A 15,454-nucleotide genomic window follows, 5' to 3' on the forward strand; every position below is an offset into this window, starting at 1 on the left:
CCTTTAATCCCAGCACTTGGGAGGGGGATCTCTGTGAGTTTAAGGCCAGCCAGGTTACAGAGTGAGCTATAGGACAGGCAGGGCTACACAGTGAGTCCCTATCAGAAACCAAACCAAACCACACTATAAAATGTATACTTCAAACACATATCCAACAGTGACAGGAATACTTAGCAGAGAGGACTTCTTTCTCTATCTACTCTAACACTGTTTATGATCAATGAGTTCAGGATGAAGATCAGTGACAGATAAGAGTCACCGTATTTTGCCGCATAACTCATGTAGGACTGAGAAGAAAGCAGAACTGAAGAATAAGAAACAAACATAGAGCCTAAAGCAGCCAGAGATCAAAGAAGACCATCTGTCAGTAGCTTACTCATAACCCTCAGGAATAAAAAAAAAAAAAGTTACAATATACTCAGTGTAGAGCACTGAAAAAAACAAAAATCATATGGAAAAATTACAATATGATTGTCATAAAAAATATTAAATGGCTGTTCTAAAGTTTTTGACTAGGGGTTTTAAGTTGAACTGGGTCCTCCCACTCAATAGATACAGTCAAGAAGACCTAACCTTTAGAACTGCAGGATCTGAACTGACTTTGAAATACATTTGTACAGTAATTAGTAAAGACCACTTCATCCTAGATGAGTCCTTAATTCAAAATGACTAGTGTACTCGTAGGAGAAGACACAGGCGCACAGAGAGAATACCTTATGATGGTAGAGACAGAAAATGAACAGATAGCATTTGCAAGACAAGAAATGGGAGACATCAAGCCTTTATAAACAGGTTATTCCTGGGAGCTCTCAAAAGAACAGCTAGGCTGGATTAAACATGCCTTTAATCCCAGCACTTGGAAGGCAGAGGCAGGAGGACCTCTGAGTTTGCGACCAATCTGGTCTACAGATTAAGTTCCAGGACAGCCAGGGCTATACAGAGAAACCCTGTCTCGAAAACAAAAAACAAAAAACAAACAAACAAAACCAAACCAAACAAAACAAAAAAACACTTAACAGGAGAGAACAAAACTGTGGAGTGATGCAGCAAGATCACACAGACAGCTAAATCCTCAACATCCCAAGAACCTTCTAGACGGTTCAGCCACACATACCTAACACTGCTCTAAGGCTTGCAGCTACCGATGAGTCTTATTACCAAGAGACTCTTCACCCATCAAGAAGCAACTGTTCTTTCCTTAACGTCCACGCCACCTTTAGTGTGAGCAAGAGAGCAGAAGTTGAGTACAGAGCCCATATAATTAACACGAGTGCAACTCTGGTGGCCCTAGAACTTACAGAGTGGGCGGGCCTCAAACCTGGAGACCACCTGCCTCTGCCCCCCAAGTGTTGGAATTAAAGGTGTACACTACCACTACCAGGCTTGCTTCAGAACTTTTAATTATATTAATATTATATTTAAAAAATAGAATTTCTACTCACCACTACAGAGAGCATTAGTGACTCAAAGGTATAATTTTAGATAGACATCTCTATACGCTTTGATTAATAAAAAACCCTATGTGCAAGGGTGAGGAATTTTTTCCTTAATTACTATTATTAGTTAATTAGTATTATTAGTTAGGATTTAATATCACAAATCCTGTAAAAGCCAAACAGATTGAAAAGAATTGCTCTTCAAGAAGTTGAGATGTCTTGAAGCTAAAGTGCTTGCAGTACAAGCGTGAGAATCGGAGTTCAGCTCCACAGAAACCATATGCAAGCTGCGCCGACACTGGGCCACCAGGCCTGGAATCCCAGCATTCTCAGGGCAAATTAGGAACCCACAAGGTAAGCGGAACAGCTGGTGTAGCTGAATCTCTGAGCTCTCAGTCTAGAAAGAGAGAGAGACCCTGTGTCTGCAAATGAAGTTGACGGTAATCTAGGTACATACCTGATTTCAACCTCTGCCTACATGTATGGACATATATGTCCATATGCACCAAACACATGTGACCATGCCTGTGTACATTCATGGATATCACACATGTACCAACAACACAAAGATTCATTTTCAAAAAGCTACAGAAAAGAAAGGAATAATTATGATGAATTAAAAGGGAGGTGTTCTTTTTTTAAAAAGTTGTGGAATTATTAAATGACTTCCTTAAACTCATTACTCCAGGGCTGGGGACGTTGGTGAGTGGTAGAACATAAAGAAAGTGCTATGAAATTATAAATCAGAACAAAATGACTCACATTAGGAAAAGACCGACAGGTTAAGAGTTCATAATAAATTCTGAATAATGTTCACTGAAAACACCAAAGACTGTAAAAGTTAATTGGTAGTTAAGCAAGTGCCCAAATGAGAAATTCGATAGGATTGTTTTACTTGGGGCTTTACTGCTGTGGACAGACACCAAGACCAAAGCAACTCTTATAAGGACAACATCTTATTGGGGCTGGCTTCCAGGTTCAGAGGCTCAGTCCATCATCATCAAGACGGGAGCATGACAGCATCCAGGCATGGCAGCATCCTGATGCAGGAGGAGCTGAGAGTTCTACATCTTCATCTGAAGGCTGCTAGCAGAATACTGACTCCCAGACAACTAGGATGAGGGTCTTAAAGACCTCACCCACAGTGACACACCTACTCCAACAAGACCATACCTCCTAACAGTGCCACTCCTTGGGCTAGCAATATACAAACCAACACAAGGTTCAAACCTCTGCCACCAAAGAGAAGGCTAACCTATGTGGTGGTGTGAGTGAGAAAGTGTCCCCATAGCCTCATACTTTTGAACAATTAATTGGTGGTGCTGTTTAGAAAGGAGCGTTGCTAAGACCAGCCTTGAGGTTTTATAGCCTGGCCTCACTTCCTGTTATGTTTCCTGTGTGCAGATGAAATGTACTCAGGCAACTAGCTTTCTGCTCCTACCACTGAACCTCACTACCTGTTACTATGTCTTGCTGGGCATGATGGGCTCCAGCCCTTTGAAACTGTAAGTCCCAATAACTCTTATCTCCTTCTAGTTGCCTCTTGTCATAACACTTTGTCACAGTAATGAAAAGTTACTAATACAGCCAGCCCAGGGTTCAAAAGTATACTATGGACTTCCTTGTGAAGACCAAAGATAATGTTAATTTTTGTAGTTCATGTGAACAAAACTGGTTTATTTGGGTTTTTGAAAGTTTATACACACACACACACACACACACACACATACACACAAACACACAAACACATACACACAAACACATTTATATGTTCTGTACACAGAAGTATTTAAGAGGAAATGGATATTACACAGTAAATTTATTTTTGTTTTCCTACACTAAATAGGTCTATGCTCACATGAAAAAGCAGAGGCAGGCGATCTATAAGAGAGAAGACAGTAAAGCTGGTGTGTATATGCTTAGAGAAGGCTCTACGGTACTTACTTCATCAGCTACCATACACCTGGAAAAAATAAAAAAAAACAAATTAATTTTATAATCATCAAAGCAAAGCATATTCAGAGTTCTGATGAAGAAACTCACCACAAACACTTCACAAATGCTAAAGGATTAAGCCAGAAAGATTACTGAAAGTGAATGAAAACCCTGGGTAGGGATGACTTCAAACAACTCCACAGCTGCCAACGACACATGTCTGTGTGGGAGTGCCAGTGCTTCAGACAAGCTGCGGCTCATCACGGAGGAGGCTGCAAAGACAGACCCTTGAGGACCAAGCAGAAAGACATGAGCCTGTGAAGATGGCTTCCACCTCTGCCCTTAACTGTAAGCCTGGCTGTTCCTACAGATATGAAGAACGCAGGAATAAAAGAACAGTATTAAAAGAAGCACACGCCTTCAACTCTAACACTCAGGAGGCAAGTGGACCTCTGAGTTCAACCCAGCCTAGTCTATACATAGTGAGCTGTAGGCCAGCCCTCGCTACAATAGTGAGACCCCCGCCCCAACAGATAGACAGATAGGTAGGCAGACAGACAGACAGAACAAGTTAATGAAGATCTTGGGGCTGCAGAGATGGCTCAGAGGTTAAGAGCATTGACTGCTATTCCAGAGGTCCTAAGTTCAATTCCCAGGAACAAGTTGCTTAATTATGAATTTTTGGGCTCTTGGGAATAATTCGTTTGTTTTTTTTTTTTAAGTCCATAACAGATAAAGCATTTGATCATGTGAGGGCATCAAGAAACATATTTTTCTATGTATGCTCACTGTAATCATTCGGTTAGAGAGAAACAGACTGTAACCACGCTGTGTTTTTTGTACTGCTTGTAACATTTTGCTAAGATATATAAGCTGTAGGTGAAAAGATAAAACTGTTGGAGCTTGCTCACTGGAGCTTTGCTTGATCCATCAAACATGCGTATGTATACATGTATGTATGTGTATATGTATACAGAAGTATGTATTATATATGTAGCGTTGGTTGGAGCTTTGCTCCATCTATCAAATGTGGGTATCTCTATAGATGTATATATACATAATGTGAATACGTGGAGTTGCTGGAGTTTCGCCCACCAAGAGTGTGTGTGTGTGTGTGTGTGTGTGTGTGTGGTCTTCCACAAATGCTGACAGGAAAGTGAATAGACACAGACCCAACTTAGAACGGCACACTGTAAAACCCTGATCATGTTCTATTCACGGCTGTAGGTAGTACAAAGAGTAGTTAATTCCTTTCTATTTCTCAGCCCAGAGACAGACATTCTTCTTTCCAAGGAGACTGAGTTCTCCACTGATGTGATTCAAGTCCATCAGTGTGGCAGAAGAGTAGGGACTGAAGAGAGCAGCATCAAGATTGATGTAAGAGCCTTGCTGCTCTATCATGAGGACTGAAGCTGGACCACAGCACCCACATCAGGCAAGGGATCCCACACCTTCTTCCTGCCTCCACAGGCGCACACACTTACATACATGTTTTCTGTTTTAGAATATTAACATATGAAAGAAACCAGCAGAAATAATGACTGGAAACCCTTCCCCACCTAGACTCCAAGTAACAGAGAATGCACTAGACAAGGTAGACCTATACAAACACAGAAGGCAGGTATTATTTAAACGACTTGTAAAGGTTCATCCACACCACAGTACTTTTGCACAGTACTTTTGAGTATACACCTTTCCCTGACTCAACAGTCCACTCCCATTCTCATGAATATCTGTGACACCTACCCTACCATGTGTCCCTGGTGTGATTCTTTGTCCTAAGATATAAGAATCTGGAGATCTAGTGTTTGCCCTCCAAACTCTGACCAGAAGTGATTAACATCTGCAAGAAAGCTGCATGTGGTAATTTTCTGTATTGGGGGCATTTGTGCTGGCTAAGGGTCTTCTCTCCCCTGGTATTATTACTTCCTCTCTAAACTTGTGGGAAGGAGCACTGTGGATCCTCTAAGTAACTTCTGGATTTTATTTACTTCCTGGGCCTTGTAAGTTTCCTTTACTTCTTACTAACTTTATGACTGTGACATCTGACAGGCAGATAGAAATGTGAACTGGGACAGGTGAGTCAGTTCAAGACAATGGAAGAAATGAGAAAGCCACTGTGTGTGCAGGCAACAGGGAGGCGGAAATTGATGGCTTTCTCAAGTGGAGTTTATCAAACCAGGGGGAGAGAAGGAGCCAGGTTCTTAGCTGGAATCTTAGGAAACATACTCATTAGAAACTCAGAAGAAAAGAAAAAAGAATCATTAAAGAAGGAGAACAAAGATCTTGGTTCAAAGTCATTTACCACAGACAATGTGTCTGCAAGGTCAAAAACCTCAAGGACGCTGCTCGGAAGGAGAGAGAAAGGCTGTCACTCCCATTAACAGAAACCTGGTATGAATCATTCAGAAGTGGCTAAGGAGCCAGCAGACAGTGGGAAAGGAACCTACAGCAGTAGTTGGAAAGCTATAGTTAGAAAGGAATTTAGGTTCAGAGAAAAGATTTAAAATAGGGTAGAAGATACTTAACCAGGAAGGTCTCTTGAGCCCAGGGGTTTAGGGCACAACACTACAGGAGGCAATAAGGAAAATTTTTTAAAAACTAAAAAGCAATACGAACAGAACATTAGGAATCCTGAATAATGGAAAGGAGTCAACATTGGGGAAGATGACTGATGAAAACTGAAATGTTACTGACAAGGGTAAGAGCTCCCCACACCCCCCAACAGTGACCAAAGCCTGCAGCAGCCCAAGAACATCACAGCAGTGATTTTAGTGGCAGCAGCAAGAACAAACTGAGAAGCCCTGATAAAATGTACCTGTAAATCCTAGTACCCAGGAGGCAGAGGCCGGGAGTAGCAGGCTAGCCAGAGCTACACAATGAGAAAAACAATAACAATTCAAGCACAAGAGTGCGCACTGCTCCTGCAGAGGCGAGGCGGGGGCTTGCTTCCAGCCGTCACGCCAGGCCCTTCCACAACCACTTGCAATCCTAGCTCCAGTGGATCTGACACCCTCTTTGGCTTCTGTAAGAAGTGTACCCAGTGCACACACTTACACATCATCAAAAGGGAAAGGCGCAGATGGCTGGGAATGACCGCAATGTTCCTTCCACTCACTTGTCTGGCTGCAAAATCAATCGGATAGAGGATGGACTGAGGAGACAAAGGAGGAGCCCTAACAGTTTTGGCAGTCTCCCCGATTGGTCTTTATTTCTTTCACAAGACTCACCTAAGTCTACATAAAAACACACCTCCCCGGAGGCCTTTCCATCCTCAGATTGACCAGTCTGCCTGGCCGGTCTGATGTGGCTCAGATCCCGCCCTGCCTCCAGCAGGGAAGTACTTCATGCTCAGGCTTGAAGTGGAGGGAACAGTTCCTGCCATGCAACCTGTCCTGTAGCTCACTCATCAGAGCCCCGAGGACCACTGAGTGCTAAGTGCTGAACTGCCGCCTAAAGTGGCTCAACTGACAGTGTCCTACTACTGCGAAGAGATACCAAGACCGCAGCCGTTCTTATAAAATAAAGTATTCAACTGGGGCTTACTTACAGATGCAGAGATTTAGTCCGTCACCATGGTGGCAGGCCGGTGGAGTGCTAAACAGGTGGCTCAGAGTTCCACATCAGGCTCCGCAGGCAGTAGGAAGAGAGGCACTGGGCCTTTTGAAATCTCAACGCTGCCCCCAATGACGCATTTTCTCCTACAAGGCCGCACCTATTTTTTTCTCAAGTAGTGCCATTCTTTGATGACTAAGCATTCAAAACTAGTCTCCAAATGTTGGCTGGTAACTTGGAATTGTATCAATAAACAGACAAGCAAACATTCTCTTCACTAAGTTGCTTTTGGTCAGTGTACGTTATCACGACAGAAATAAAACTAGAACACAAGGCTCATCATCTCCTCCTTTTAATCTACTTGTTCTGACAAGTCCTCACCCACCTCAGGAGCCTCAGTAGGACATGGCAGGCACAACCACACAATCCTCAAGAAGGCAAAGAGCTGAAGCAACAGTAATGGCTCCCAGCTAAGACCTTGAAAAACAAGTAGACTTTAGTGGTTTTGTTCATTTGGAGCTTTCTGCCACTAATGTCAGTCATGTACAGGAAAGATAAAAAGTTTCTGACAGTTTCTAAGTAAATAATGTAGACACAGGATGATGCAAATAAATCTTCTCTGTGTTCTAAAAACTTAATGAATTTTTTAAAAGAATTGCCTTTCCAATTTATTAGCTTAAAAGATATTAAACTAGACTGTAATGCTTGGTAATACCATGAAAATATTGTGCTTCATTAGTCTGACTCCATTAGTACAGAATTGCCATGTAGTTTTTACCAATAAAGAACAAAACAGGAACTAGCCTTGTATCCACTAGGCAGCTGGAGGAAAACAGTGTTTCTCTCCTGTTTAGACAATATGCACAAAAACCCACCTGAGGGGCTGGAGAGATGGCTCAGAGGGTCCTCTGCAAGAACGCATATGGTAGCCCACAATCACCTACAACTTCAGTTTTAGGGGATCCACACCCTCTTCTGACCTCTGCAGGCACCAGATAAACATGAGGTATACATATGCATACGCTAGCAAAGCACTTGCACACACAAAACAGATAATTCTTTGAGAAAAAAAATCTCCACATCAACAGTTTACATTAGCTTTTACATAATTATTTACTCTTATTTATAATATTATGGAGTGATGTGTGTGTGTGTGTGTGTGTGTGTGTGTGTGTAAAAACTACTAGGCCAGTGACTATCTCTGGTTAAAGGTACTTGCTACCAAGCCCGACAACCTGGGATAGAGGTCCAGGGCCCACAGGCTGGGAGAAGAGAACTAACTCAATCAAGTTATCCCTTGATGAGCATGCCCCTACTTACCCCAAAAATGTAAAAACAATTTGAAATCAAAAGTAACTCAGATTTGCTTGATCAAGCCTATGCAAATTATAAGTAAATGAAAACAACCTACTTCATTAATATGGACAAAGTAACTTGACTTTCATGGACTACAGCAAGAATGAGGCAGACAGTGTCCTTAGAATCAGGAGCCCTTCAGAGCACCACAGGGTCACTTTCTGACTTTGGACACAATATGACCAGCTTCACGGTCCTGTCACCATGTCTGTCACCATGTCTTCCCTTCCCTGACATTGCCCTCAAATTGAACCAAAACAATCCCTCCCATCATTAAGTTCTTCTGCTGGGTATTTTATCATAGAAGTGAGAAATGTACCTAACACAAAGAGAGTCAATTTTACATTATCTATATTGTAACAGCAAAAAATATTTTTAAAAGTAACAAGAATATGTTAAAATGCCAAAAATACTAGCTTTCAGAAAGTCAAAGACATATAGGTAGGAAATCCTGAGAGTCACACTGTAAGGGTCCAAGAGTTGCTGAAGGAAGACCACAGAATCAGTATGCAAAAGCCAAGAGTGTTTATTCTTCAGAAACGACCATCATGCAGTAGTAGGCCTTTCATAGAAAACTGCAGTCACCAGATGGGCTTGCAGGCTCCCTTTAGGCACAGCAGGGGGAAATTAGAGGGATGGTTAGGTCATTTTTAATGACTGGCTAGGTAAGCAGCAGTTACAGTAGTACATTTTTAATTGGTTGCTATATTAGTATTACCATTTTTGGTCAAGCCATAGAGAAATTCCAGGAACTGTCTCAGTCCTTGAGCTGGCTATCTCTCTCAGCTGCAAGTCAGGGCCTTTGCTGATTAACGGCCCATTGTGGTTTTTTTCAAAACTTGTCTGCTTCTTTGGGAAATTGAAGCTTAAGGCCTAATATGGCTGCCTGTTCTAAAATGGAGTGAGTGAGGTCCTCTCAACACAAGGGATGCTTACAAATAGAGAGGTTGGTTCTTATTTCTTTCATTATTTACTTACTTGAAGATGGATTAAATGAGTATACTACCACTCCCAGCTTATTTAAGATTTTTAAATTACATATATAAATATGTGACTGAGTGTGGGTTGGTGAACATGCGTGCAGGTGTCTGCAGAGGCCAAGAGAGCACATCTGACCCTTTGGGGCTGAAGTTACAGGCAGTTATGAGACACTCAAAATGGACAATGGAAACAGAACCCAGGCTCTCTGGGGGAGCAGTACAGTCTTAACCACTGAGCCATCTCTCCTGCCCCTTTCAGCATTACTTAATGTCTGTGTTTGTCTTAGAAATAGCTCTTAAACTTAAAACCCAAACAATGGCACCAGTAATTTCCCTGGTGGTGCTATCCACCAAAACCAAACCAAAACAACAACAAAAAACTACCTTAGGCTCAGCAACGCTGGAGGGAGTGGGCTGAGTAAATTGAGGTCCTTCTTCAAACAGAATCTGGTAGAGCACGGAGAATCAACACTCATCTGTAGTTATACAATGGGACAGGGTAAAGTCCAAGAAATCACCAGTCAAGTGGTACAATTTTTAGGAGAAGCCAAACAATGTAACACAATGTGATTTTGCTCATAAAACATTCTGAAATGAAAAGCAATCTAATTTTGTAGTTGGGAAAGGAGATAACAGTGTGTGAGGAGATCTCACGCTGGATTTCTTGGGTTTAGGGAAATATATTCCTGCATCCAAAAGCTGATTACATTCAAGTGTTCCCTTTGTAAAAACTCCCCAGAGCTATTCACTTATGAATAGTGGGGGTGCCTTGTGCTCACATGGCAAATGTGAGTTAAAACTTAAATCAGGGTCAGCTAGGCTTGGAGCCATCAGCTTCTAACTCCAGCACACCAGAGGAGGAGCCTTGAGGACAGCAACTCTTGAGGAATGCAAGAAATTCAAGTGAGATCTACTGGAGAACTTGCCTCAAAAGAAAACCATCAAATGTGGAGATACATGCCTTTAATCCCAGCCCCTGGGAGGCAGAAACACGTGGATCTCCTTGGGTTTAAGGTCAGCATGACCTCCAGAGTGAGTTCTATGCAGGCCAAGGCTACACAGCGAGACTCTGTCCTCCCACAGCCCCCAAAAGGATAAAGATCAGAAAGAGACTTTGCTTTCTAAATGGATATTGTAAAGTTTGGAATTACTTTTCTCATAAAATAACCACATATTAATCTCAGAACATTTTGTTTTTAGAGAATATCCAATTATTATAGAATTTAAGAAGAAATTATGAGAATTTTATGTGTCAATTTGACTAAGTGTAGAGAAGCCAATACAGCGAGCCGGTAAACACTATTTTCTCCCTCTATCTGTGAGGGTATTTTATAAGACCTCAGTATTTGTATCAGCAGAGGAGTAACAAAATCTATAAGACCTCAGTATTTGTATCAGCGGAGGAGTAACAAAATCTACCTTGAGCAATGCGAGTGGACAGGATCTAATCTCTGGGAAGAAGAGAAAAAAATAAAAAGGGGGGATTCTGATGAGACGCTTGTCTTTCATGATTTAACATGGCTATGCTGGTTTTTAGGTCTCTGGCCTTGAACTGAGTTTCAATACCAGCCTTCCCAGGTCTGAAGTCAGCTGGCATTAGCTCACAGAACTTTGCAGCCTCCAGAACTAAATAAAATATTTTTCTACGTAACTACTTGAATGTGTATGTATTGATTATGTTTCTACAAAGAACCATAACACAGGGAAAATATGTCTACTGATCAATGTAATTTAAACATATATTTTTGTTGTTCATGTTTAGTTTTCTTTAAAAAAAAAAGTTGCTGGGCATTGTGATGTACCCCTTTATAACCCCAGTACTTGGGAGACAGAAGCTGGCAGATCTCTGTGAGTTTGAAGCCAGCCTGGTCAACATGGTGAGCTCCAGGACAGCCAAAGGTACATAGAGAGACTGTCTAAAAAAAAAAATATATATATATATACACATACACACACACACATATATGGCTCAACAGTTAAGAACACTGACTGTTCTTCCGAAGGTCTTGAGTTCAAATCCCAACAGCCACACGGTGGCTCACAACCATCTGTAATGAGATCTGGTATGTCTGAAGATAACTAAAGTGTACTTACATATAATAATAAATAAAACTAAAAAAAATGGAATTGTTTAAAAATATTACATGTATTTATTTGGTTTTTTTGTCTATTTGTTTATATGCATGTATGTCATCTGAGTAGAGCTCAGAGGATAGCTTGCAAGTGTTGGATCTCTTCCAGCATGTGGATCCCGGGGATTGAAGTCCGGTGCCTTGCACTTGGTGGTAAGTGCTTTATCAGCTGAACCCTGTTATCAGTGCTTTATCACTGGCCCTGTTATTTAGTTGTTACAGATGTGTGACACATCTTACCCCATTAATAACTGTGGTGGTTTAAATATGCTTGGCTAAGGAAGTGGCACTATTAGGAGGTCTGGTCTTGTTGGAGTAGGTGTGGCCTCATTGGAGGTCAGTGTGGGCGTTGAGACCCTCTTCCTAACTGCCTGGAAGCCAGTCTTCTGTTTGCCTTTGGAACAAGATGTAGAACTCTCAATATCTACATCACCATACTTGCCCAGATGTCACCATTCTTCGCACCATGATGACAATGGACTGAACCTTAGAACCTAGAAGCCAGCCCCAATTAAATGTTGTGCCTTATAAGGGTTTCCTTGGTCATGGTGTCTCTTCTCAGCAATAGAAGCCCTAGGACAATAACTGTATCTTTTTATTTTCAAAAAAGTTTTACAGAGTTGAAGGGAAGGCTCAGTAGGTAAGAGTTATTTAATGCTCTTTGTACAAGGCCTGGGTTTGGTTATCAGCCCTCACATGACAGCTCACAACCATTTGTAGCTCTAGCTCTAAGGGATCCAGTGCCCTTTTCTGGCCTTAAGAGGTACTGTACACATACAGCACACATACATTCATGCAGGCAACATACATACACACATAAAACATTTTTTTAATGGAGGCGTTAGAGACAGATATTGAACCCTCACTGAAATATCCAACCACTCCTCTCTATGCCCTAAAAAGATACCACAGAGACGATACACATCTTCCATCCTCACCATCCTCACTGCTATTCCCACTTCCACACTGAAGTCAGTAGCGATAACCCTCAAAAACATGCACACCATCCATTAGTTACAGGTGTTATCTACTGACTCCTGACGATATAGAACATCAAACCTATATATTTTTTACATTCATATTAGAAAATATTTATGCTGAGGCCAGAATTTTAAGCAGTTGTTAATGAAGAACTTTTCAAAATTGATGGGTTTTTGAAAGTTGCCCTGCTGTTTCAAATGGGCAGCCAAGGTTGACTGACGCTGAGTCAGAGAAGAATGTGCTGCATCCGGGCGACATTCTATCAACATTCCAATTACTAAAGTGAAGATCAAGTTCATAATTATTTTGTACATTGTATTAAAAATAATTGAGTTCCTGTCTAAGTTGCTTGTTACAAGACAAATGATATATTACTGAAGAAAATGTTGAAAGTTTTGTTCTTGTTCCAAGGGCTATTAACATGTAAACATGGCTAAAATGTTCAATAGAAAAAAAAAACCCAACTATTTCTATCCAACTAATAAATACAGCCTGTTTGCCACAGAAAAGATATTTTTACGGTCTGCAAAATGGATCAGAGGGAAAAAGCACTTTCTGCCAAAGATACTTCTGGCCAAGCCTGATGTTGTGTGTGTAATCCCCAGGACTCTTGAGTTGTTGTCGGACCTCCACATGTATATGGTGTATGTATGTGTGTGTGCCTTCTTCTAGCCTCCCAAGTGCATGTGGAATATGCGCATGCCCAAACATATACATACACAAATAAATTAATCAATTAATTAAATTAGAGCTAAGTATCATGGTGAGTGTCTTTAATCCTAATACTCAGGAGACGAAGCCAAGTTGGATCTCTGTGAGATTGAGGCCAGTCTGGTCTTCATAGAGTTTCAGGCCAGCCAGTTTCAGAAATATATTCAATTGAGTATTGTATTTTTGTAAAATGATCTTATGATATAATTAATGTAATATAAGATATAAGTAGTTACTACTTACTCATGACTAATTTAAAGTCCAAAGTAAATGAAATGAAAAATTTAGCCCTGTGGTCATACTCTGGAGTAACAGAAGCCATCAGGTGCCACGTTAGACACCAGAACAAGTTTGTTACATGTCATAATTCAGAGGAGGACTGAAAATACTCATGGAGGCTGACATTCTCATCCAGAGAGAGAGTTCTTCAAGGCACTTCACCCTTCCTCCATAACTTACACATATTACTTATATGCTACACTATATATAAATAACAATGATTGGCAGAACATAGACCTTCACAGACAAGTAAGTAATAAACAGCATAGCTACAAGAAAGAGTTGGCAATAAGTTCATGAGTCAGTTTCATTGTGGTAATAAACCATTTATGAGTAAAATAAAATATGTCTAGGGCTGGAGAGATGGCTCAGTAGTTAAGAGCACTGGCTGCTCGAACAGAGGACCTGAATTTAATTCCCAGCACTCATATGGGAGCTCACGACTGTCTGTGACTCCATTTCCAGAGAATATGGCACCATCACACAGACACACAGGCAGAAAGAACACCAATGCATGTTATAAGCATGTTATAATCTACAGTTATAACCTTAAAATGGGAAACACTGTACCTACACTGAGAAATAGTAGGTCCCTTGGTACTGGGGAATGAGGAATTAGTTTTAAGTCATGAAACTATTCAAACAGGGACTGGAGAGACCGCTCGGCATTTAAGAGCCCTGGATGCTCTTCCAGAGAAACCAGGTTCGATTCCCAGCACCCACAGGGCAGCTCACAACTCTCTTCTCTATAAGTCCAGTTCCCAGGAAACTGACACCCTCACATGAATATACATGTAGGCAAAACATGAATGTATGTAAAAAAAGAAAAAGTCAGACAAAAAAAAAAAGTAAAAAGAAAAACTATTCCAATATAGCTTCTGTTACTTTTTGGTTTAGAAATCTTAAATTCACTGCATCTAGATCTGTCAATCAAAAACCCTACATATCAGTGCATAATTCAAAAGACTTAGCAGGATTAAAACTTTTTTTAAACATATACATCATTTAGCAGGTCCTCTAGATAAACTGAAAATTCAGTGAACATTCCTATCCTGGAAGAGATTAAATTCCAACGAAACCATGTCTGAACTCTAAAGGAAGAGGATGGACTGGCACTGGTTTTAATGAACCTGTGGTGGCAGCAGCATGCATCCTTAGTTTCCGCACTTGGGAGGCAGAGACAGGTGGATCTCTGTGAGTCTGAGGCCAGCCTGGTCTACAGAGCAAGTTCTAGAACAACTACACAGAGAAACCCTGTGTAGAAAGAAAAACCAAACAACCAAACCAATTCAACAGGAATGGCATGTGAATATTACATAGAAAATTCAATGTGACATAAAGTTAAATAAGTGTTGCCTTACTTATTTCAGAAACAGACATTTACATATCTATCACATATATACCTCCATCATCTATCATTTCATATCTATGTATCAATCCCATCATTCATCAATCATCTATCTTATATCTATGGCCTATTAACTACCTCCCTATTTATCATGTGTATGTGTGTGTGTGTGAGTGTCTGTCTGTCTTCAAGTTTTCCATTCATTGCGCTATCACTGTTGTGCCAAAAAGAAACACAATGAAGATCCAAGCTTTTCCTTCCTATAAGTGAAATCCGTAATGGTTGCTTTAAGGATTTCTTCCTACAGTTCAGGATAGAGTTTAGTGGTAGAGTGGTTGCTAAGCATGTTGGGGTGGGGGCAGGAGACTGGATTCAATTGGCAGTACTAAAACACACACACACACACACCTTGTTCCCGAAGACTGCAAAAGGCTGTATAGATAATCTACAGCTACAATTCATAAAAATAATATATATAGTCATAATATATATAGTCAGCCATAGTAAATTTACCTACCTATTGTTAACTAGCCTTTATATTGAAATTCTCTTCCCTTAACTGCTTCCTTTCATTGCCTTTTGTCTAATCAACACTCAACCAGTCTTAACAAGTCTCTCACCAGAGGAAACTAATTGAAATATTACAAGAATCAAAGCACTCTAGGTTAAATTGGGATGGATAGATAGTTAGACAGACAGACAGACAGACAGACAGGCAGAGGTAGTCTGAGACATGCTTTG

The 15,454-nt window shown here is 40.8% G+C and overlaps 1 protein-coding gene across 8 annotated transcripts in view; it reads right to left on the minus strand.

Annotated features, from left to right (window-relative positions):
• Positions 1–15,454, minus strand: part of Zranb3 (zinc finger RANBP2-type containing 3) — a 144,825-nt gene that overhangs the window by 99,525 nt on the left and 29,846 nt on the right. For 3 of the 8 annotated variants that reach the window (XM_052200483.1, XM_052200484.1, XM_052200486.1), the window contains exon 3: positions 3,381–3,399. The exons of 1 other annotated variant lie outside the window; for it this stretch is intronic. In XM_052200483.1, the coding sequence (XP_052056443.1) occupies positions 3,381–3,399 (19 nt within the window). Of the gene's footprint in view, positions 1–3,380; positions 3,400–6,921; positions 7,287–7,311; positions 7,404–7,801; positions 7,850–9,646; positions 9,739–15,454 lie in introns of those variants that run through there. 4 more of the 8 variants (XM_052200489.1, XM_052200485.1, XM_052200487.1 and 1 more) reach the window with 4 other exon arrangements.

Source organism: Apodemus sylvaticus, chromosome 12, assembly GCF_947179515.1.
Source record: "Apodemus sylvaticus chromosome 12, mApoSyl1.1, whole genome shotgun sequence".
Taxonomy (NCBI): domain Eukaryota; kingdom Metazoa; phylum Chordata; class Mammalia; order Rodentia; family Muridae; genus Apodemus; species Apodemus sylvaticus.